The sequence below is a fragment of the Crinia signifera genome, chromosome 8, assembly GCF_055691185.1.
Source record: "Crinia signifera chromosome 8, ASM5569118v1, whole genome shotgun sequence".
In the NCBI taxonomy this organism is placed as follows: domain Eukaryota; kingdom Metazoa; phylum Chordata; class Amphibia; order Anura; family Myobatrachidae; genus Crinia; species Crinia signifera.
The window spans coordinates 51,972,005-51,988,168 of NC_139224.1; the positions used below are offsets into that span (position 1 = coordinate 51,972,005).

The 16,164-nt window shown below is 42.5% G+C and overlaps 1 protein-coding gene across 1 annotated transcript in view; it reads right to left on the minus strand.

Moving 5' to 3' along the window:
- Window positions 1-657: 657 nt before the first annotated feature.
- Window positions 658-16,164, minus strand: part of ELFN2 (extracellular leucine rich repeat and fibronectin type III domain containing 2) — a 100,801-nt gene continuing 85,294 nt past the window's right edge. The window contains exon 2 of the mRNA XM_083156362.1: window positions 658-11,701. Within this exon, the coding sequence (XP_083012488.1) occupies window positions 8,897-11,323 (2,427 nt within the window). The 5' untranslated portion in view covers window positions 11,324-11,701 and the 3' untranslated portion in view covers window positions 658-8,896. The remainder of the gene's footprint in view (window positions 11,702-16,164) is intronic.

The following is a 16,164-nucleotide window of genomic DNA, read 5'->3' on the forward strand; positions in this document are numbered from 1 at the left end:
CTGGCGGGGAGGCGACACGATGCGGGCACGCGCCACCGGCGGCTGGTGGGGGCTAGCAAAGGCCGGCAATTCTATGAGCAGAATGAGCGGTGCAACATCTGTACTGTATATATATATCTAGTCATTGATGCAAAAAAAAACCTGTCAAACATACTCTTATGCTTTTCCTCTTATGTATTTAAGAGCATTTATAAAGATGGATCACATGCTGAGAATTGAATAATAATCAATAACTGTTTTTTACTTCTAAAATCTTATCGTTGTATTTACTTCACATTAACCCTTTGAGTGCCAAGTGAATTTGTCCAAATAGGTGTGAAAATTGACAAGCAGACATATGTATTCATCATAATGACCTGTACTGTTTACCTCATATACACAACATTTTTTATTTGAATTTATATAACAAATGTGAGCGACGCTGGCATTTTTAGCAGATATCTTGAACATCTCCCACAGCGATGTAGGCACTCAAAGGGTTAAGAATATGTCCAGCATTGTGGATGCTTTGTATGCACAGAAACAATTCTTTCCTTGTTAGATGTATATTTTCAACCCACACATATTTTAAGCTAATGGTTTACGAAAAAACATAACACTCGTTCTTCCAAACACTCAAGAAACATTCTACCTGTGCACAATAAACCACAAACGTACTCCTGGTTTTCATAAGAAATTTATTGCAAATATAGAAATATAATTTTTCCCCCTCCACTAATCCTTTTTTCCTTTTGTCAGGAACCACTGCGTGCCATTGAAACAAAATTTGGAAAGACAACAAACCAGAGGACTTTCCGATTCCTCGCTGTCCTCACAAGATAGGGGACATACAGTAATTGTTGGTATCTGCTGGGTCAGAGATGGAGATAAATGGAGACAGAATTTGGGAGCAAGAGCCTTAATCTGGAAGTGGGTTATCAAGAGGAAATGATTAATGTAAAGTTCTTAAAACAAGATCTGTTAATTAGCAGTGATGTGTAGGCTGTAATGGTATTCATTATTCAAGGCCTTTCATTTTTCATAAGCTTGATCTTACAATATCACCCAGTGCGTGCGTAAAAGACAGGCTAGGATTATGTGTTATTATGTTTGGTTTTGCCACCTTGATATAGAGGCTTGTATACTGTATCAGTTTGAATCACAGCTTTATAATAAATTTGTGTTATTTAACAATAGCCGAATAATAGGTTAGCCAAGTGAGTGTAAACGACATTTTGTAGATACAGGTGGGATGCTCTAAAATCCGCGACCCCACTTCGCCGTTTACCTCATTCTTAATAATTGCATAGGCACTAACATATGTGATTATTAACGCACAGGTCAGCTCTTTCGATGCGGCTCCGGACTTCTGGGTCTGAGAGCCAGGAGTTCCTCTGCGCATTCAGAGTCACAGCGCTGGCAGCGGGGCATGCTGGGAGGTATCCGTGAATGATTCCTCACACAGCGCTGTGAAGAGAAGCACATAGGACCGACGTGCGGGTTTTAGTGCATCCCATCCACACTGTGTAGATGCAACAGGTAGCTGCAAACTATAAGTTAGTAACATGATCAGCAAAATGTAATAGTCTCCAAGTTTGGCGGCTGTGCGCCATGTAAGCTGAACTCTGAGGTTTTTTGACAAGGCAAACAAAACCAGGAATTGTAAATGATTGCCCCTTTAAAAAACCTCAGAGTTGGGCCGGTATCCTGCACAGCCGCCAAGCACAGAGGCTATTATATTTGGCTGGATATGTTGATACCAGGACTCATAAGTACGGGAACAACTGTAAGCTTCCATATGGGCCATAGAGCAGTACAGGTTGTGTAATGGTTAGCATTACTTGCAGCACTAAAGTCATGGGTTTGATTCCCACCACAGCCCTAACTGCATGAAATTTGTATATTCTTCCCATTCATCCATGGGTTTCCTCCGGGTACTCTGGTTTCCTCCCACAATCCAAACATATACGGGTAGGTTAATTGGCTCCTGACAAAATTAACCCTAGCGTGAATGTGTGTCTGTACATGTGGCAGGGAGTATAGATTGTTAGCTCCAATGGGGCAGGGACTGATGGAAATGTTCAAATATACTCTGTAAAGCGCTGCGGAATATGTATGCGCTATATAAATAACTGGTAATAAATAACAATAGTAAAAGTAAATTCATACAGTGATAGAATGCAAGATCCAATCACACTTGCCAGAGGAAGAACAGACTAGGCACCAATTGCTAAGCATGCAGGTGAATTGTTTACCAACCTCGTTGATATTAAATATTTTAATGGTAGTTATGAAAAGGCAGAGTTTGCAGTATACTGTAGATGCACCTATGCGTTTATCAGGGTGCAAAACACTATGCCCATTTTCAGCTCAGGACAGTGCCCCATGCATATAATCTGTGAGGCAAAGTATGGTTTTGCCTTAGAGCAAAGCTATGCATCCACTGCCTATTACCGAATACTACAACTTAGACTGTTTCTCCTAAAATAATTTATTTGAAAGTCCCTTTTATGTCTAAGTAATGAAATTATGATATCCTCTATTAAATTACATTTTGTCTATTCTTTATTTATTGCATTGGTGTTTGTGCTCATACAAAGCGCTTTTATCTATACAGTGTGGCTGGTTGGGGTAGTAGCCATCTGATGGAAAGCATAGAATGAAGCCTGATCTCTGTGGTATGGCACATTTCTTTGTACCTCATCAATGGTATATTCGGTAAGGACACCACAATATGCCATACCTTAAGTGTCTCATGTCTGGGAGAAGATCAGAGAGGAGACTCTCTGCAGCTTTTCCAGGGGGTGGGGCTTGTTGTCATTAAACCCCGCCCCCATTCTGGTAAATTCGCAGCTCCTTGGGGAGAGGGGTTGTACTAAATGACACAATATGCTTAATTTTAGCCCCGGATACTGGAATTTGACCAGCATTCAGCTTGCCCACCCATCCAGGGAGCCAGGAGGGGGAACAGTTTTTGGGGACCCTCCCGGCCACTCCAGGATAGTAGGTAAGTATGCAATATGCCTAACTGAAGCATCTTTAGAGTGTCTACAACCGATCGTCAATGTCTTATCCTGGCCCACATTAAGCAGCATTAACACTGCCATAATGCACTTTTCCAAGTTTGGAACACAGTAACTGGTCTGTAGTACATTTACTTATTTAAGAATTTAGTGTTTGTTCTATAGGGGAATGGCAGGAATTCATTCTGAACATTTAATTGAAGTGGACAGCAGAAGTATAGTAATTGCACCCCACCAGTATTGTTTTACTTTATTTATTTTAAATCTTCAGGTGTTGCTGCTTAATATGAGCCGTGACTGGCTGGCATGAGAGTGGCCGTGCTCAGGTTAGCTAATTAGAGATGGGATACACTGCCTTGCCTCAGGGTAGCTCTCCTACTGGCATTAGACAGGAAAGTGTAGTGGTAAGATGCCACGGTCCTGCCCTGCTTGCAGGACAGATGCAGTCCCAAGGCTTTGCCTAAGGTGATCACTGTCCAATTATCAGACAGGGATCTTTCTTATAACAATATGCTCCTTCTTATATTTTAATACAAAATGTAAACTCTGAAGCAGTGTTTATTTTATACACGTCAGTATTTCTCTAAAGTTGCTAATTGAAACAAATGGATCCAAATGATTCTAATAAGAGAAACTAATTTAACATATTAACTGGATAAGGATCCATCACATTGCGTACTTGGGACCTCATTCGGCATACGCATATCTGTACTGAGCATGTGAACTAAATGTACCTGTATCTAGCTGCGTGCGTGTTCTAGACTGGGGACCTAATGTCTGTTGAGGCAGAATGGGGTGGGGAATATGTAATACCCCTTTCACATCGCAACTAATTACCGGGTACAAGCCAGTTTCTTGCAGGCTTGACCCGGTAATTACTGCAATGTGAAAGGTGTTACCGAGTGCCGCAAATGGGTAGCAACACGCAATAAGAACCGGTAAGAAAGCACAGTTCTTACCGGTTCGTTGCCGTGTTGCTGTGCGGTGTGAATGGGTTAAATGGGTCGAGCGACCTGTTTCCCTTTCACACTATGGAGAATGCAGCACTTGGAGCAGTGCCAGCTCTAAGTGCTGCCTCGACCCCGCCCCCGATGATGCGTCGACTCAACGCAGCGCCCTATGATGACGTCAGCGATCCAGAAATATTGCCGGTTTGCTGTTTGCTGTGTGAACAGACAACACATGCAGGGTCGCATTGGGAACCGGTTAAAAGTCCCGGTGCGACCCTGCATTTGCGATCTGAAAGCAGTATTAGTAAGTATAATAATTGTAGCATGTCCTGTGACGGTGTGACAGAATTATATGTGGATAAATACTGTATGATTAGACAGAGCTGAAAAGACACCTATGTGATGGAGAAATGGTACATGATAATGACTGTCTGCAGTCCTATCTATCACCTTCTGATTGACTGATATGACTTCTCCAGCCAATAGTACTTCATTTTCATCGTGGCTATGTAAGATGATGTTGCAGACTTCTGTTCACATTACTTATCTGTCATCTTCACTTGGAGCGCTGCAGTAAAGAAGATTCACATTTAAGTTTTAAACAGGGAAACAAAAGATGTGGGTGTGTGTATTTCATTACATCTTACATGGAAGACTTGATTTTTAAAGAAATAATAACGTCAAGAAACTTGTCCTGTCTCAGAGATGGATGTAACATTACTGTATGTTCTACACAGTGGAGAAATTTCTTGTTACTGCCCATGTACAGTATATATGCTGCACGGTATGTGGTCACTGGGTAGACAATGTCTAGGTCAACCACTAATGGTCGACAGTGACTAGTTTGACACCTCAAAATGGTCGACATACCAAAGGTCACAGGAACTCAGCTGCCCCACCCAGTTCTCGGATGCCTCAAGTCTAAGTCAGCCCAGAATGACTTAGATTTGCATGCAGGGTAAAATCATTTGATGGTCACCCACCACCGAATGATTTCAGCCCAGCATGCTACCTGCGAATGGATGTTTGTGAAAAACAACCATTCACAAAGCAGCAGGGCTATTCGCTGGGTAGCGGGGGGCGGGCATTCGCACGTCCAGCGGGAGGCGATACAAGGCTTGCTAAGCAGTGAAATACCACTACTTAATGAGCCAACTAGAATCACACCCAAAATGCATCACACTCTAGAATCCCCTTGTATATTGTATATATTACATACTGCACTTTAATAGAACAGTGCCTATAGTGGTCATATTGTCATGTACATTGGCAAAGTACTTTCTTATCACTACCAAGCAGTAGATTCTGGACAATAAAAAAAAGTTACTTAAAGAACTAAAGCAATGGATAATATTAGGATTGTCTGATTTTCAGGCATAACTCCACTTGTAACGGAATGGGCATGACCAGGTGATAACAGGGCTACTGTAAATGGAGTGAGGTTATACAGTATTAAGGGCATGTAGAAGGAATTGTGGATTATTTAGAGATGGGCATTCTCAGAGATCCATATTAAATCAGGTATATTGCTGGAACAAGTGTGCGCTTATAATGATGTTGGGTATTTCCTCGAGTAGAAGGATAAGGGTGGTGTTAGACTGATGTACAATTCAGCATTGTAGTACCATGCACATAATGCGAGTGTAATTACAGCCAATCTGCATGCATCTGTGAATCAGTCCCAGGTTAATTTTAAGACACATGACCCAATTTTGGATCTTGCCACATTAAGGGAGGATTAACTAAATGTTGAGTTGGTAGAAACATGCATTTCTTTCAATTCTAGCCTTCTGTCACTTTGTATACACACCCTTCATCAAATGAACTCTTACATTTTTCTCTAACATTCCAGTAAGGTTGCAGGATGTGGGGGCCCTACAGGACCATGTGATTCCTGAGCACCAAGCAAGTAATCCATTGGGTTTTACGTGTGACTTGTCATGTTTGGGTAGTGTTATCTCTCAATTACTTATGTTCCACCGATGCCACTTTAATAAGAAATTTTATTTTTGTTTACATGTACTGTACCCAATTGGAAAAACAGAATTGTCAATGCCTGAACTTTAACTTTATGCTGTACCTGCTCATCCCAGGGTAAGTGTCTCCAAGCCAATTCCTGTAATTTTACATAAAAGGAATTAAGCCTATTTCAAACTGGTAGTTTGCTTAGATGTTGTGTGTCATAACACAATGTGAAACATAAGAGCATTGTGTAAGTGAAACAAAAGAAAATAGTTTTCTTCCAATTAGAGATATTAGAATAAAAAATACATTTGAAATTGTTCCTACCTGGAGCGCATTTGAAGAAGTAGCATTAATCATGGGAATGTAGTAACATTCCTTTTCCATGTTGTGTCGCGTTTCGCCATAGCAGTGCAGCTACACTAAGCCATTACAGTTTTGTGCAGACAAATGCAATAAATAGATCCTAGTGGGAGGCACAATGAGGTATATAGACATTTTAAATATAAAATTTACTATCTATGCAGTCTTGTCTGTCCCATCAGATACCATCCAATTCTCAGAAGGCAGGATATTACCAAATATCACTGCTGAATTTCTTTTAAAAAGTGAACTGTGCCGAGTGCTTTAATTTTATGTTCTTTATCTTTTGTGTTTTTTTGTTCTTTTTATTTTTTACACTAATGCATGCAAAAAAATACAGTTCCCATCTCCTCTCTTAAAATCATTGGCCAACATTTTTGTTTACACACCCCTCCATCCCTTTCTCCCAAACCCTCCCACGCCCCCAATACCGCCCAAAAAATTCAAACAGAAACAAGAAGCCAAAACAGATTCTCTGAAACCACAGCAGAAAATTACCTTGAAGAGAACCCATCGCTTACCCACAGTGAAGGCAGCCATTTCCTCGGCCTTACCAATAGTGGTGTCAATGAAACGAACTAGGAGCTAGTAACATCATTGGGGAATATGATACTTTTTTCCACCATTTTCTTGGAGTTGTGTTACCTGGAATATAGTTTAAGCCTGAAAATGTCTGCCTCCATTATGTGTCGACAATGGGTGCACTTTAAAATAAAAAATATAACTTAAAAAATGCCATTATGGCAGTTAGTTTCTAAAAAAGTCAAGAAAACACAGGGCAATGTGAAAGTGACAGAGTTAAACCCATGCACTTATTTACTACGGAAAGAGATGTTGCAAGCTGAAGTCATGCAACAAAGGTTACTCAATGTATAACAGGGACAGATGGCAGAACATGGGGCTTCTTCATCACCTTTTGTAGCCAGAGAAATGCATTCTGAAATCTTCATTTGAGAAAAGACCTGCGAGGATGCGTCCAGCAATTGAGCAATTCCAGATAAATTTACAGTATGGAAATAATGGTGATACTGGGAACCAGAGACATAAAATACAATATTTTATCCAGTGATGCCTTTTAGTGCAGCGTTCCCCCAAGAGCTGCAGCTACTTCTCAGTAGTAAAAAGCATTGCAGCTTAATGTACGATGTTCTATCAATAAAGGTCTGTAGGGTCCTGCTGAGAAAATGAACACATGATTGCATGTATCAATACTTGTTACCTCTCTCAATGGACATTTCACAAAGCCAATTCACGTAGTATAGGAAATCAATATTAGTACTATGCATGTGATTCACAGGTAGTCATCTCCCAATGCATTGTGAAGAGCTAGGGACACACAGGTGTAATAGATAAGGATCATATCTGATAGGATGAGCCAAGTATCAAAGGTTTGTTAAACCACATTTTACAACCTACATCGGCAAGTGTCCTATCAGCACTATTTAAAGTAGTTGAAGCCAGTTATAGTAATGTAGATTCCTAAAGATCGATGCTGTGGTGCTTTCAGGGGGTTAAAACAACCAGAGTAAAGACTGTAACTAAGTTTGTGTCATCATTTACTATCAACAGCTGCATTTAAAAGAGGAAGTTGGTTAAATGACATCTGTCTGGCATGTGCTTTGGTGGGTAGGTAATATATGTTACTGAGCCCCCATTTCATTCACTTCTGATGTGAACCTATGATAAATAAAATTCATTTTTTTAACCCTTTGAGTGCCAAGTAAGTTTGACAAAATAGGGGTGAAAATTGCCAAGGAAACGTTTGTATTCCATGACCTGTATTGTTTACCTTATATAGGAAATATAAATCTTTTTTAACACATTTTTTTATTGGAATTTATATAACAAATGTGAGCGACGCTGGCATTTTTTTAGCAGATATTTTGCACATCCCTCACAAAGATTTTAGTACTCGAAGGGTTATATACAGTGAGTGGGGATAAAAAAGTATATTTAAACACAAATGATATGTTTACTAGTGATGCCGGCATACCTGTGCATCTTGCTGTTTTGAAACGTAACTGACTTTGCAGTAGCTATTTTTGTCTTATGATAACAAATACCATTTAAGGTCACTATTTCATTAGCGAGAGCAGGGCAGACTATTCTCTGGAGCTCTCAGAATAAGATTCACCATATCGTTAGATAACTGCTCTAATGCCGATATAGTGTCATAACTCATCGCCATCAATTTATACAAATACTGAAAAAAATGGAATAAAAGATTATTATTTCAACTGAATAGACAAAGCGGCATCCTCATCCCTGTTTAGTGCATGAATTCAGCTTGCAACATTTGGGGCAATACATACCAATTTGTTTCTTAACAAAATCAGGAGAATAAAAAAACGTATTCAGAAAGCGAAATGTATAAACAGAAAGAATGTCGCCAATACAAAGTTTGGAGACCATGGGGGGAAGTGTTGAAAAAGGGGAGGAGGTCTGTGCCAGAAAAATTCCCTGTGCATTACTCACAAATCTAATTTTCTCCCCTCTGTTTGTGAGGGTACATCGCCACCTCCAATGTAAACTTTAGATGCAAACTGCAGTGTTTCAGTACTACAGTTCTCAGCTGAACATGTCCACCGCCCTGGCTGGCCCCTAGAACTCTCTTGTTTGTTACAGTTTCTGTTGAGCAGACACTCCCTTCCAGTAATCCAAGATATCGTGCAAGTCCTCCCCTTTGGCAAACTGGACTTTTTTGCGCAAAGCATGTCCGGCTGCTATGTAGACCTCTTCCCGAGTGTGTTTTTTGTAAGGACGGAAGCGCTCCCAGATCTTGTGGGTGTTTTCAGTGGAGTACTCTGGACTGGAAGAGTATCCTGAAAAATGTTGTCTGGGTGACAGTTGGGAATAGCTGGAGTCTCTCTTGGAACGGGTAAGTGGTTTCAGAAAACTGACTCTCTGACTGAGGGTATCAGCACTTTCCTCATAATACAGAGCGGGGAAAGAGTGCCGGTGCTCACTACAGTGATAGGAAGGTTTGACATCTAAATGGTGCACTCCAGAAGAAGAAACTAGAGGATGTCGGTCCAATGGGCTGTTAAGAGGACTGCTCTTCTCAATATACTTGGAGTCACACTTCATAGGCTGATCAGGTACATCCAAGCTAAAAACTCTAGCACTCTTAATAGATCCAGTAGATGAAATGCTGCAGCGTTTCTTTGCAACAGTGGCTGCATCTGCACTCAGTTGGCGCTGAAGAGGGTGAACGCCTTCTTTATACATGGGAGAAAGGAAGCTCAACCTTTCCAAATGACCTGAAGAACTGGCTGGAATTGATTGACAATCATATCCCAGTTCTGGGTCCCCCCCACCTAAAAAAGAAGCAGTATCAAGTTTCAGGGCATCAATACAGTTATTAATAATTTGGTTCACCTTGTCCACCTCCTTGGCAATTGTGGATATTTCAGATGCTGACCCCTCATCATTGTCCAGTTCCCGGAAGTCTTCCTCATCCTCTTCCCCTGCTGAAATTCCTCTTTGACCTCTTTCTAGCCCTTCTCCACTTCTTACTTCCATGTAATTTGTGCCCTTTGGAGCTTTGGGTGTTCCCATCTGAGAGTTCATTGTCTTGGAAGACATTCCTTTCTCTCCTCCACTTCCCAGCCCAGCAACTGATGTTGGCAGGGAAGAAATGCGGGAAATAGGAATGGGATGCTCTGACATCTTCTGCGATGAATGAGATCCTAAGCACGGGTCAACATCTGAACCATAACGCATTTCAAGAATGGTCTTTTTTACATTGAGAGATTTTTTCTTTTCCTCTTGCATCCTCCTCTTTCTTAAGCAATAGTAAACCACTCCCAGTATGATGACCATGCCAAAAAGACATCCTAAAATAGTAATGATATAATGAGTGGTGGTGGAAGTGTTGGGGGAGAATTCTTCTTTATCCTTGGAACGAGTGAATACAAAGAGGCAAGTATGGTTGAAACGTTTTGAGTTGCGAATGGAAGCCACACAGAATGTGTAGTTGACATGAGCCTTCAATTTATCTAAGGTTATGTATTCCTTCTTATGCTTCAAAGTTGTCACATCATATACAAAACTGTTATTATACTGCACCAGAATATACATCTTTTTATAAGGATATGGAATAGTAACAATCAGAGTGGCTGAACTTCCAGTTACATGATGGATCTCAATGGTGGGCATAACAGAAGAGTCAGTGGAAGAGGGGGCAGTTGGCTCAGATGAAAGTAGGTCTCCAGGGCTAAAGCCAGAATTTTCATCTGGATCATGCAAGGATTCTGGTAGAAGTGGAGTGGGCCTTTCACGTGGTAGAGATAGGTAGCCCCCATTCTTGCATCGTGCTTGAAGAACAGTTATAGCATTTCGGCTGTGGTGGGGCCTGGGACTGAGGAGCGGGTATCCAGCAAACTCTCGGGGGCTTTCACACTGCAAACGATCATAATTGCGTGTAAAATTATTGAACATGACTAGCCAGTCAAGAAAACCGTAGAGCTCACAGCCACAATGAAAAGGGTTTCCTGCCAGTTCACATGCCATGAGTGCTTGGAGACTAATGAAAGTAGAGCTATCTAGCCTTGTGAGTCGGTTCGAGGATAAGTCAATACTTATAAGGCTCAGGCACTCAGAGAAGGCACCTGGAGTCACCACTTCTATCAGGTTGTGCTGCACAAATAGGAACTGTAGCCTGGGCATACCCCGAAGCATTCCCTCTGACAAATTGGTCAATTTATTATAACCGAGCTGAAGAATCTGTAAATTGGACTGTCCCAGAAAGGCTCCATCTTCGATGTAGGAAATCTCATTCTTGGTCAGGTTCAAGTCTGTCAGGTTTCCAAAGCGAGATAGGGAGGCATAACCAATTATCTTTAGCTTGTTCTCATTAAGCCTGAGATCATGAACTGTACTGTTAATATGCTGAGGGATGGTCTCGTAAGGAGGCTGATTCTGGCTACAGATGGCCAACCAGACATACCCCTTGTCCCCCTCAATCAGCCAGCAATCGCTCTCCGCACCCGGTGGGAGGTGCCAGAAGTAAAAGAGTGTTGTCACAAGGAGCCACCAGCATGACATGATGCAGTCAACAAGGATGAAGGAGCCGAGCAAGAGATTATATTGAACTCTGCAGGTTTGTTCACAAGTTTAGCAAAGTCTGCGTACCACAGTCCTACAATAAAGTCTGCACATCATGTTCTACAGGACAGGATATGAGGACAAGTCTCTTACAGATAGTAGTCGCTGATCAAAGAGTTCCTCGTTAGCAATCAACAGTTACTCATTTGTAGTTTCACATCTTCTAGCACGTTAATGGAGAATGGACAGAATGAGTGACTGGGAACAGAAGACAGGGTTTGTGTATGTGTGTGTGCCAGCCGCCTCTGGGTCCCGAGATGTAGATTTCAGGAGATGAATCCGTCTCTGTGTCTGACCGTCTCCAGCTGCCACCAAAATCTGAAAGAAACGAGAGACGAGGAACGTCAGCAGTGGAGGAAATGGGAGGGAGAAAGGGGAAGAAAGGCAGATGCTTGGAGGTAGAAAAGAGAAGGATATACAGTGAAAAGAAGAAAGGCACAATGTCAAAGATGGGATAAAAGTAACCAAACAGATTTTAGATAACAAAAAAGGAAGACATAACCAGAGAGCGAATGAAAAAGAGAGAGAGAGAGAGAGAGAGGACTCAGGCAAGTGGAAGTAGGTGATAAATATGTAAATGATTCTCACACTACAGAGGAGGGAGAGGCAGGGAGGGGGATTAGAGGGATATATAGCTGTAATCAAAGCAAGTGGATTGAAAGATAAAGAGGAACAGAATGAGAAATGAAGAGGCTGATGAAAATTACACAAGACAGAATCCAGCACAAAATCAACCCATATCCCACCATCAAGGGGTCTTTTTTGGTCACCAATATGTGCAACCAAGTGATGGCGTTTGATAGATATTCTCTTCTTTTTGTATTTATAGTGCAAAATGTTCCCTGATGAATATAAAACACAGGACAGCTACATCTGACACAGTCACACAGAAGATAAATATAGGTCATTGCTGCGCACAGAAACTACAGTCCCTTCGTATTGATATATGAGGCTATTATTTGCAGCATGAGAGAAACTATCATTCCCTAATTGCCATAAACTTAAAACAAACAACAGCAATTTAATGGCTGCGTTGGTAGGCACCACTTGGATCTGCCTTAAATAAGAGAGCAGAGAGCCTGCACAGATGTTTGCTTATACAGCAGCATCAATGTGAGAAGCTGTTTGTAGGCACAGAGAGGAGGAGGTGGGGTTAGCCTGCTGGAGAACGCTTTCTACCTTCTACACATGAGACAAATCACTCTGTACATCAATTCATTATGTCTACTGACATTCTGTCTCTGCTGTACTGGAGACCAGCGGATGCCTGCTCTCATGTGTGCTAGCTGTATACCGCATGCTCTCTGTACTGCACTTCATGTGCCTGCGTTCTTTTGTTGCAGTGGGATGTATTTGAAACCTGTAGTTATTTTGTATTCATACTACTTTTGTATCCGTTCCATAGAAAACTGCTTCTATTATAGTTTGATCTCATCAGATATGCTAAACTAGGGCAGCCTTTCATTTTAATGCAGTAACTGTGGAATATCAGGACGGGATGAGACGATGCAGAGTGTCCTTATAATATAATGTCACCACCTTATTGTACCTTAAAATACCAGCCTCATCTTACCCCCGACTGCGACTACTCACTCAATGTGGCGTGATAATCATTTCTAGAATGGGCGTGTGTGTTACATTTACACAGTGTCAGACTGGGGCATGAAGGGCCCACCGGGGAATGGAGAGATAGGGGCCCCTGTTTAGGGTTGTGGCCTGTATTCAGAAGGGGTGTGACCAGCTGCAACATTAAAGAGTGCATGTGCTAAATTTGATATTTGCAAGTAAACCAATGATTCATAAAGAAGCGGCAGCCCAACCACTAAAATTCCCTGAGGGCTAGGCTAGGGCAGCCTAACCCTCTCCGCTAGTGCCTAACTCGCCCCAGCATAGTTACATTCGGCATCACAGCAGTCAGAATTCCCGCACCGGCATCCTCACTGATGTCGAGATTGCGGTGCCGGTCTCATAGTCAGTGGTCAGGATGCCAGCATCACTACTGTGAACAGCAGCATCCCCACTGGCTGGATGCTGAATGCATCCAATTAAAAACAGCCTATATGGAAATGATGAAAGCAATCTAATTGATTCAGGGATTTGCCTCTTGGGTATCACTAGGATTCCACAATCACTTGAAAATGTTGGAGAAGCAACAAAGGAGTATTTCAGAAATGGAGCTTGAGTACCAGATAACAGTAGTACGGTCCCTCAGCATTTTCGGTATAAAGACTTCATCAAATGAAAAACATGGAAGGTTGCCAGCACTGCCGGTGTGCGGTTGTGTTTGAACTGCATTTATAGGCAGCAGTTGAGCAGTAATTTAACCTTCCCCTTTGCCCAATGAGCTATAAAATTATCCTGATGATGTCAGCTGATATGTTAGCACCTCGTCATCCCTTAACCACTAGTAAATACATAAATGACTACAGAAATGGAACAATTTTTGTATTCTGACAGCTTTAATTACTTGCATTTACTTAAAGTGAACAATTTGGAGTATGTCTAAGCATTGGTTATCACTGCATATCAAATGTCATTGTGTTTGATATTTGGTGTCACTGGCATTTTCCCAGCACCAGCAGGAGACTAAATAATCATGTATTATTCACCAATTTTGTAACTACTGTACAAATCCGGCTTATAACTCTACAGTACTGTTTGTATTGCTCCGAGGCAGAACTAACATTGGCGTAGCCAGTGCCGCCGAGAGGTCTGCCGGACCCCGGTAAAATGTTGGGGGCGTGGCCTAATTGCAGGAGAAAAAAAGTGAAAAGCCTCAAAACCAGATTAGGTGGGAGTGGAATCACTCCAACCCCCCCAATTATGCTGTAACACACTGACAATGTGGGAGCTCATGCTGCTGCTGCCCAGGAGCGAGGGAGGAGTCGGATCAGGGCCCCCACCGAGCCCCTCGGGGGCCATGGACACAGCCCCTGTAGCCCTTTTCCTGTCACCCACTGTTTTTCCCTGAAACTCTCTGCCTCCCCCTGCCTCTTCCTGTCACCCTCTACTTCTCCCTGTCATCCACTGCCGTGTTTGTTACATATTGTGAATTTAGGTTTGGGTGGAGGAGGGTGGTCCAAAATATATCTTTGCACCTGTAGCCAACACCCACATGTTTTTTGGGGAATAACTGGGGAAATATAAACCTTGCCAGGCAAACACTTAAAGTTTAGGTAAATCCATAGTTTAAGGTTCTGGAGACATTATAAAAGACAATTCACTGACGATGGATACATTACTGTACTGCATTTATAAATGGAAATCCCAGGCATTTTTTGTGGCTCAAGAGGCTATGTTAGGGTTAGGTTCCTACTGTATATAATGTAGACTTCTATCTGCAAATAATGGGATTAAGCACAATTGAAAGCAAATGCATACAATATACGACTGTCCTGTTCTTGTGCGGTATGCATCACACCTTGCTTTTTGAATGCAAAATATCCCACCACTGATTACAAGGATATATTAATGCCATATGCCTGTCGATTTACGCAAATGACATCTCTCTGTACATGCATGAGCTGCAGGAAGATCCTGTTGGTCCCTTTTGGGGATTGTTGTAAAGATAAGACCATAGGCTTCTATTGGGCAATGCCATCTATAGATAAGTCCCTGGGGGTCCACAATATGCACACATCACCCATGTATTTCTTATTTATATTTTCCAGAGTTTAGTGGGGCATCTGGGACAATGCCAGAGCCTAGGGACCACCCGGAGTCCCAGAGTAGGGCCCATCCGGAGTATACACATGGGCCAGTGGCGTATCTACAGTATAATGAGTGCAGTGTGCTCGATGCACAGGAGCCCCTGGAATACATACCTTCAGGAGTCCCGCGGAAGTAGCAGAGATCGCTGGAAAAATGGCCGATATGCGCAGTGCAGTCTGACTACTCTAGTGCTCAGACTCCACAGTGCAGCAGAGGGTCGCGCATGCACAGTAGGGTCTGAGCACCAGAGCGCTCTGACCCTACTGCTCCCGGCAGAGAGGAGGGGCCCAGCCAAGGAGGCACACAGGCCTCCTCCCCTCTTTATACACCCCTGACATGGGCCCCCTCCTCTGGTAACATGCCCCTGCTTAGATTCGATTGGCAAACTGAATTTCCAAAAGCCTTGATAGCATTTTTGCCATTGAAGCATCCCGCCTCTTGAGTAAAGAGAATATACTTCCTTTGCCGAGCTGAATGCATCCTGTCTATATGTAAGCTTAGCAAGATAAGCAAAATGTGCCTGTTCAGATAACGACATCAGCATTGATGTCTCTAAATGGAATGACCTGTAAGGTAATGGGCTGAGGATCTCACAGTATTCCTATTATCTGCATAGCTTTATTCAGCAAATTTAGCAAACTTAGGGTCCGATTCAGACCTGCTTATATTGGGGTGAATTCCTCCCCCTCTCCGATGGTCAGTGTTTGCACATGCACGATTAGGCGCATGTGCAAACCCCGGGTCGTTCGCGCCATAGTGGGCTGCCAGGGGGCGAGCAGGGGGTGGGCGCAGAGGACATGCCAACAAAAACGATATGTGCGTCCATGAAAACACTGTGCGTACCCCTGTGAATACAAGCATGTCAATGCCTGCTTGGGCGGGCGGCTGTAGTCACATGATGAAGGCAGAAGAAATCATTTGGCGGTGAGCGACCATCAAATTATTTCTGCACATTTCTGCACATCCCCTGGCATGCTAGTGAGGGGATTCGGACAGATGCAGCTTAGAAATCAGGTCTGAATCAGGCACCTAAGGCATCTGAAAAGCGAGTACACATCTTACATTGTCAA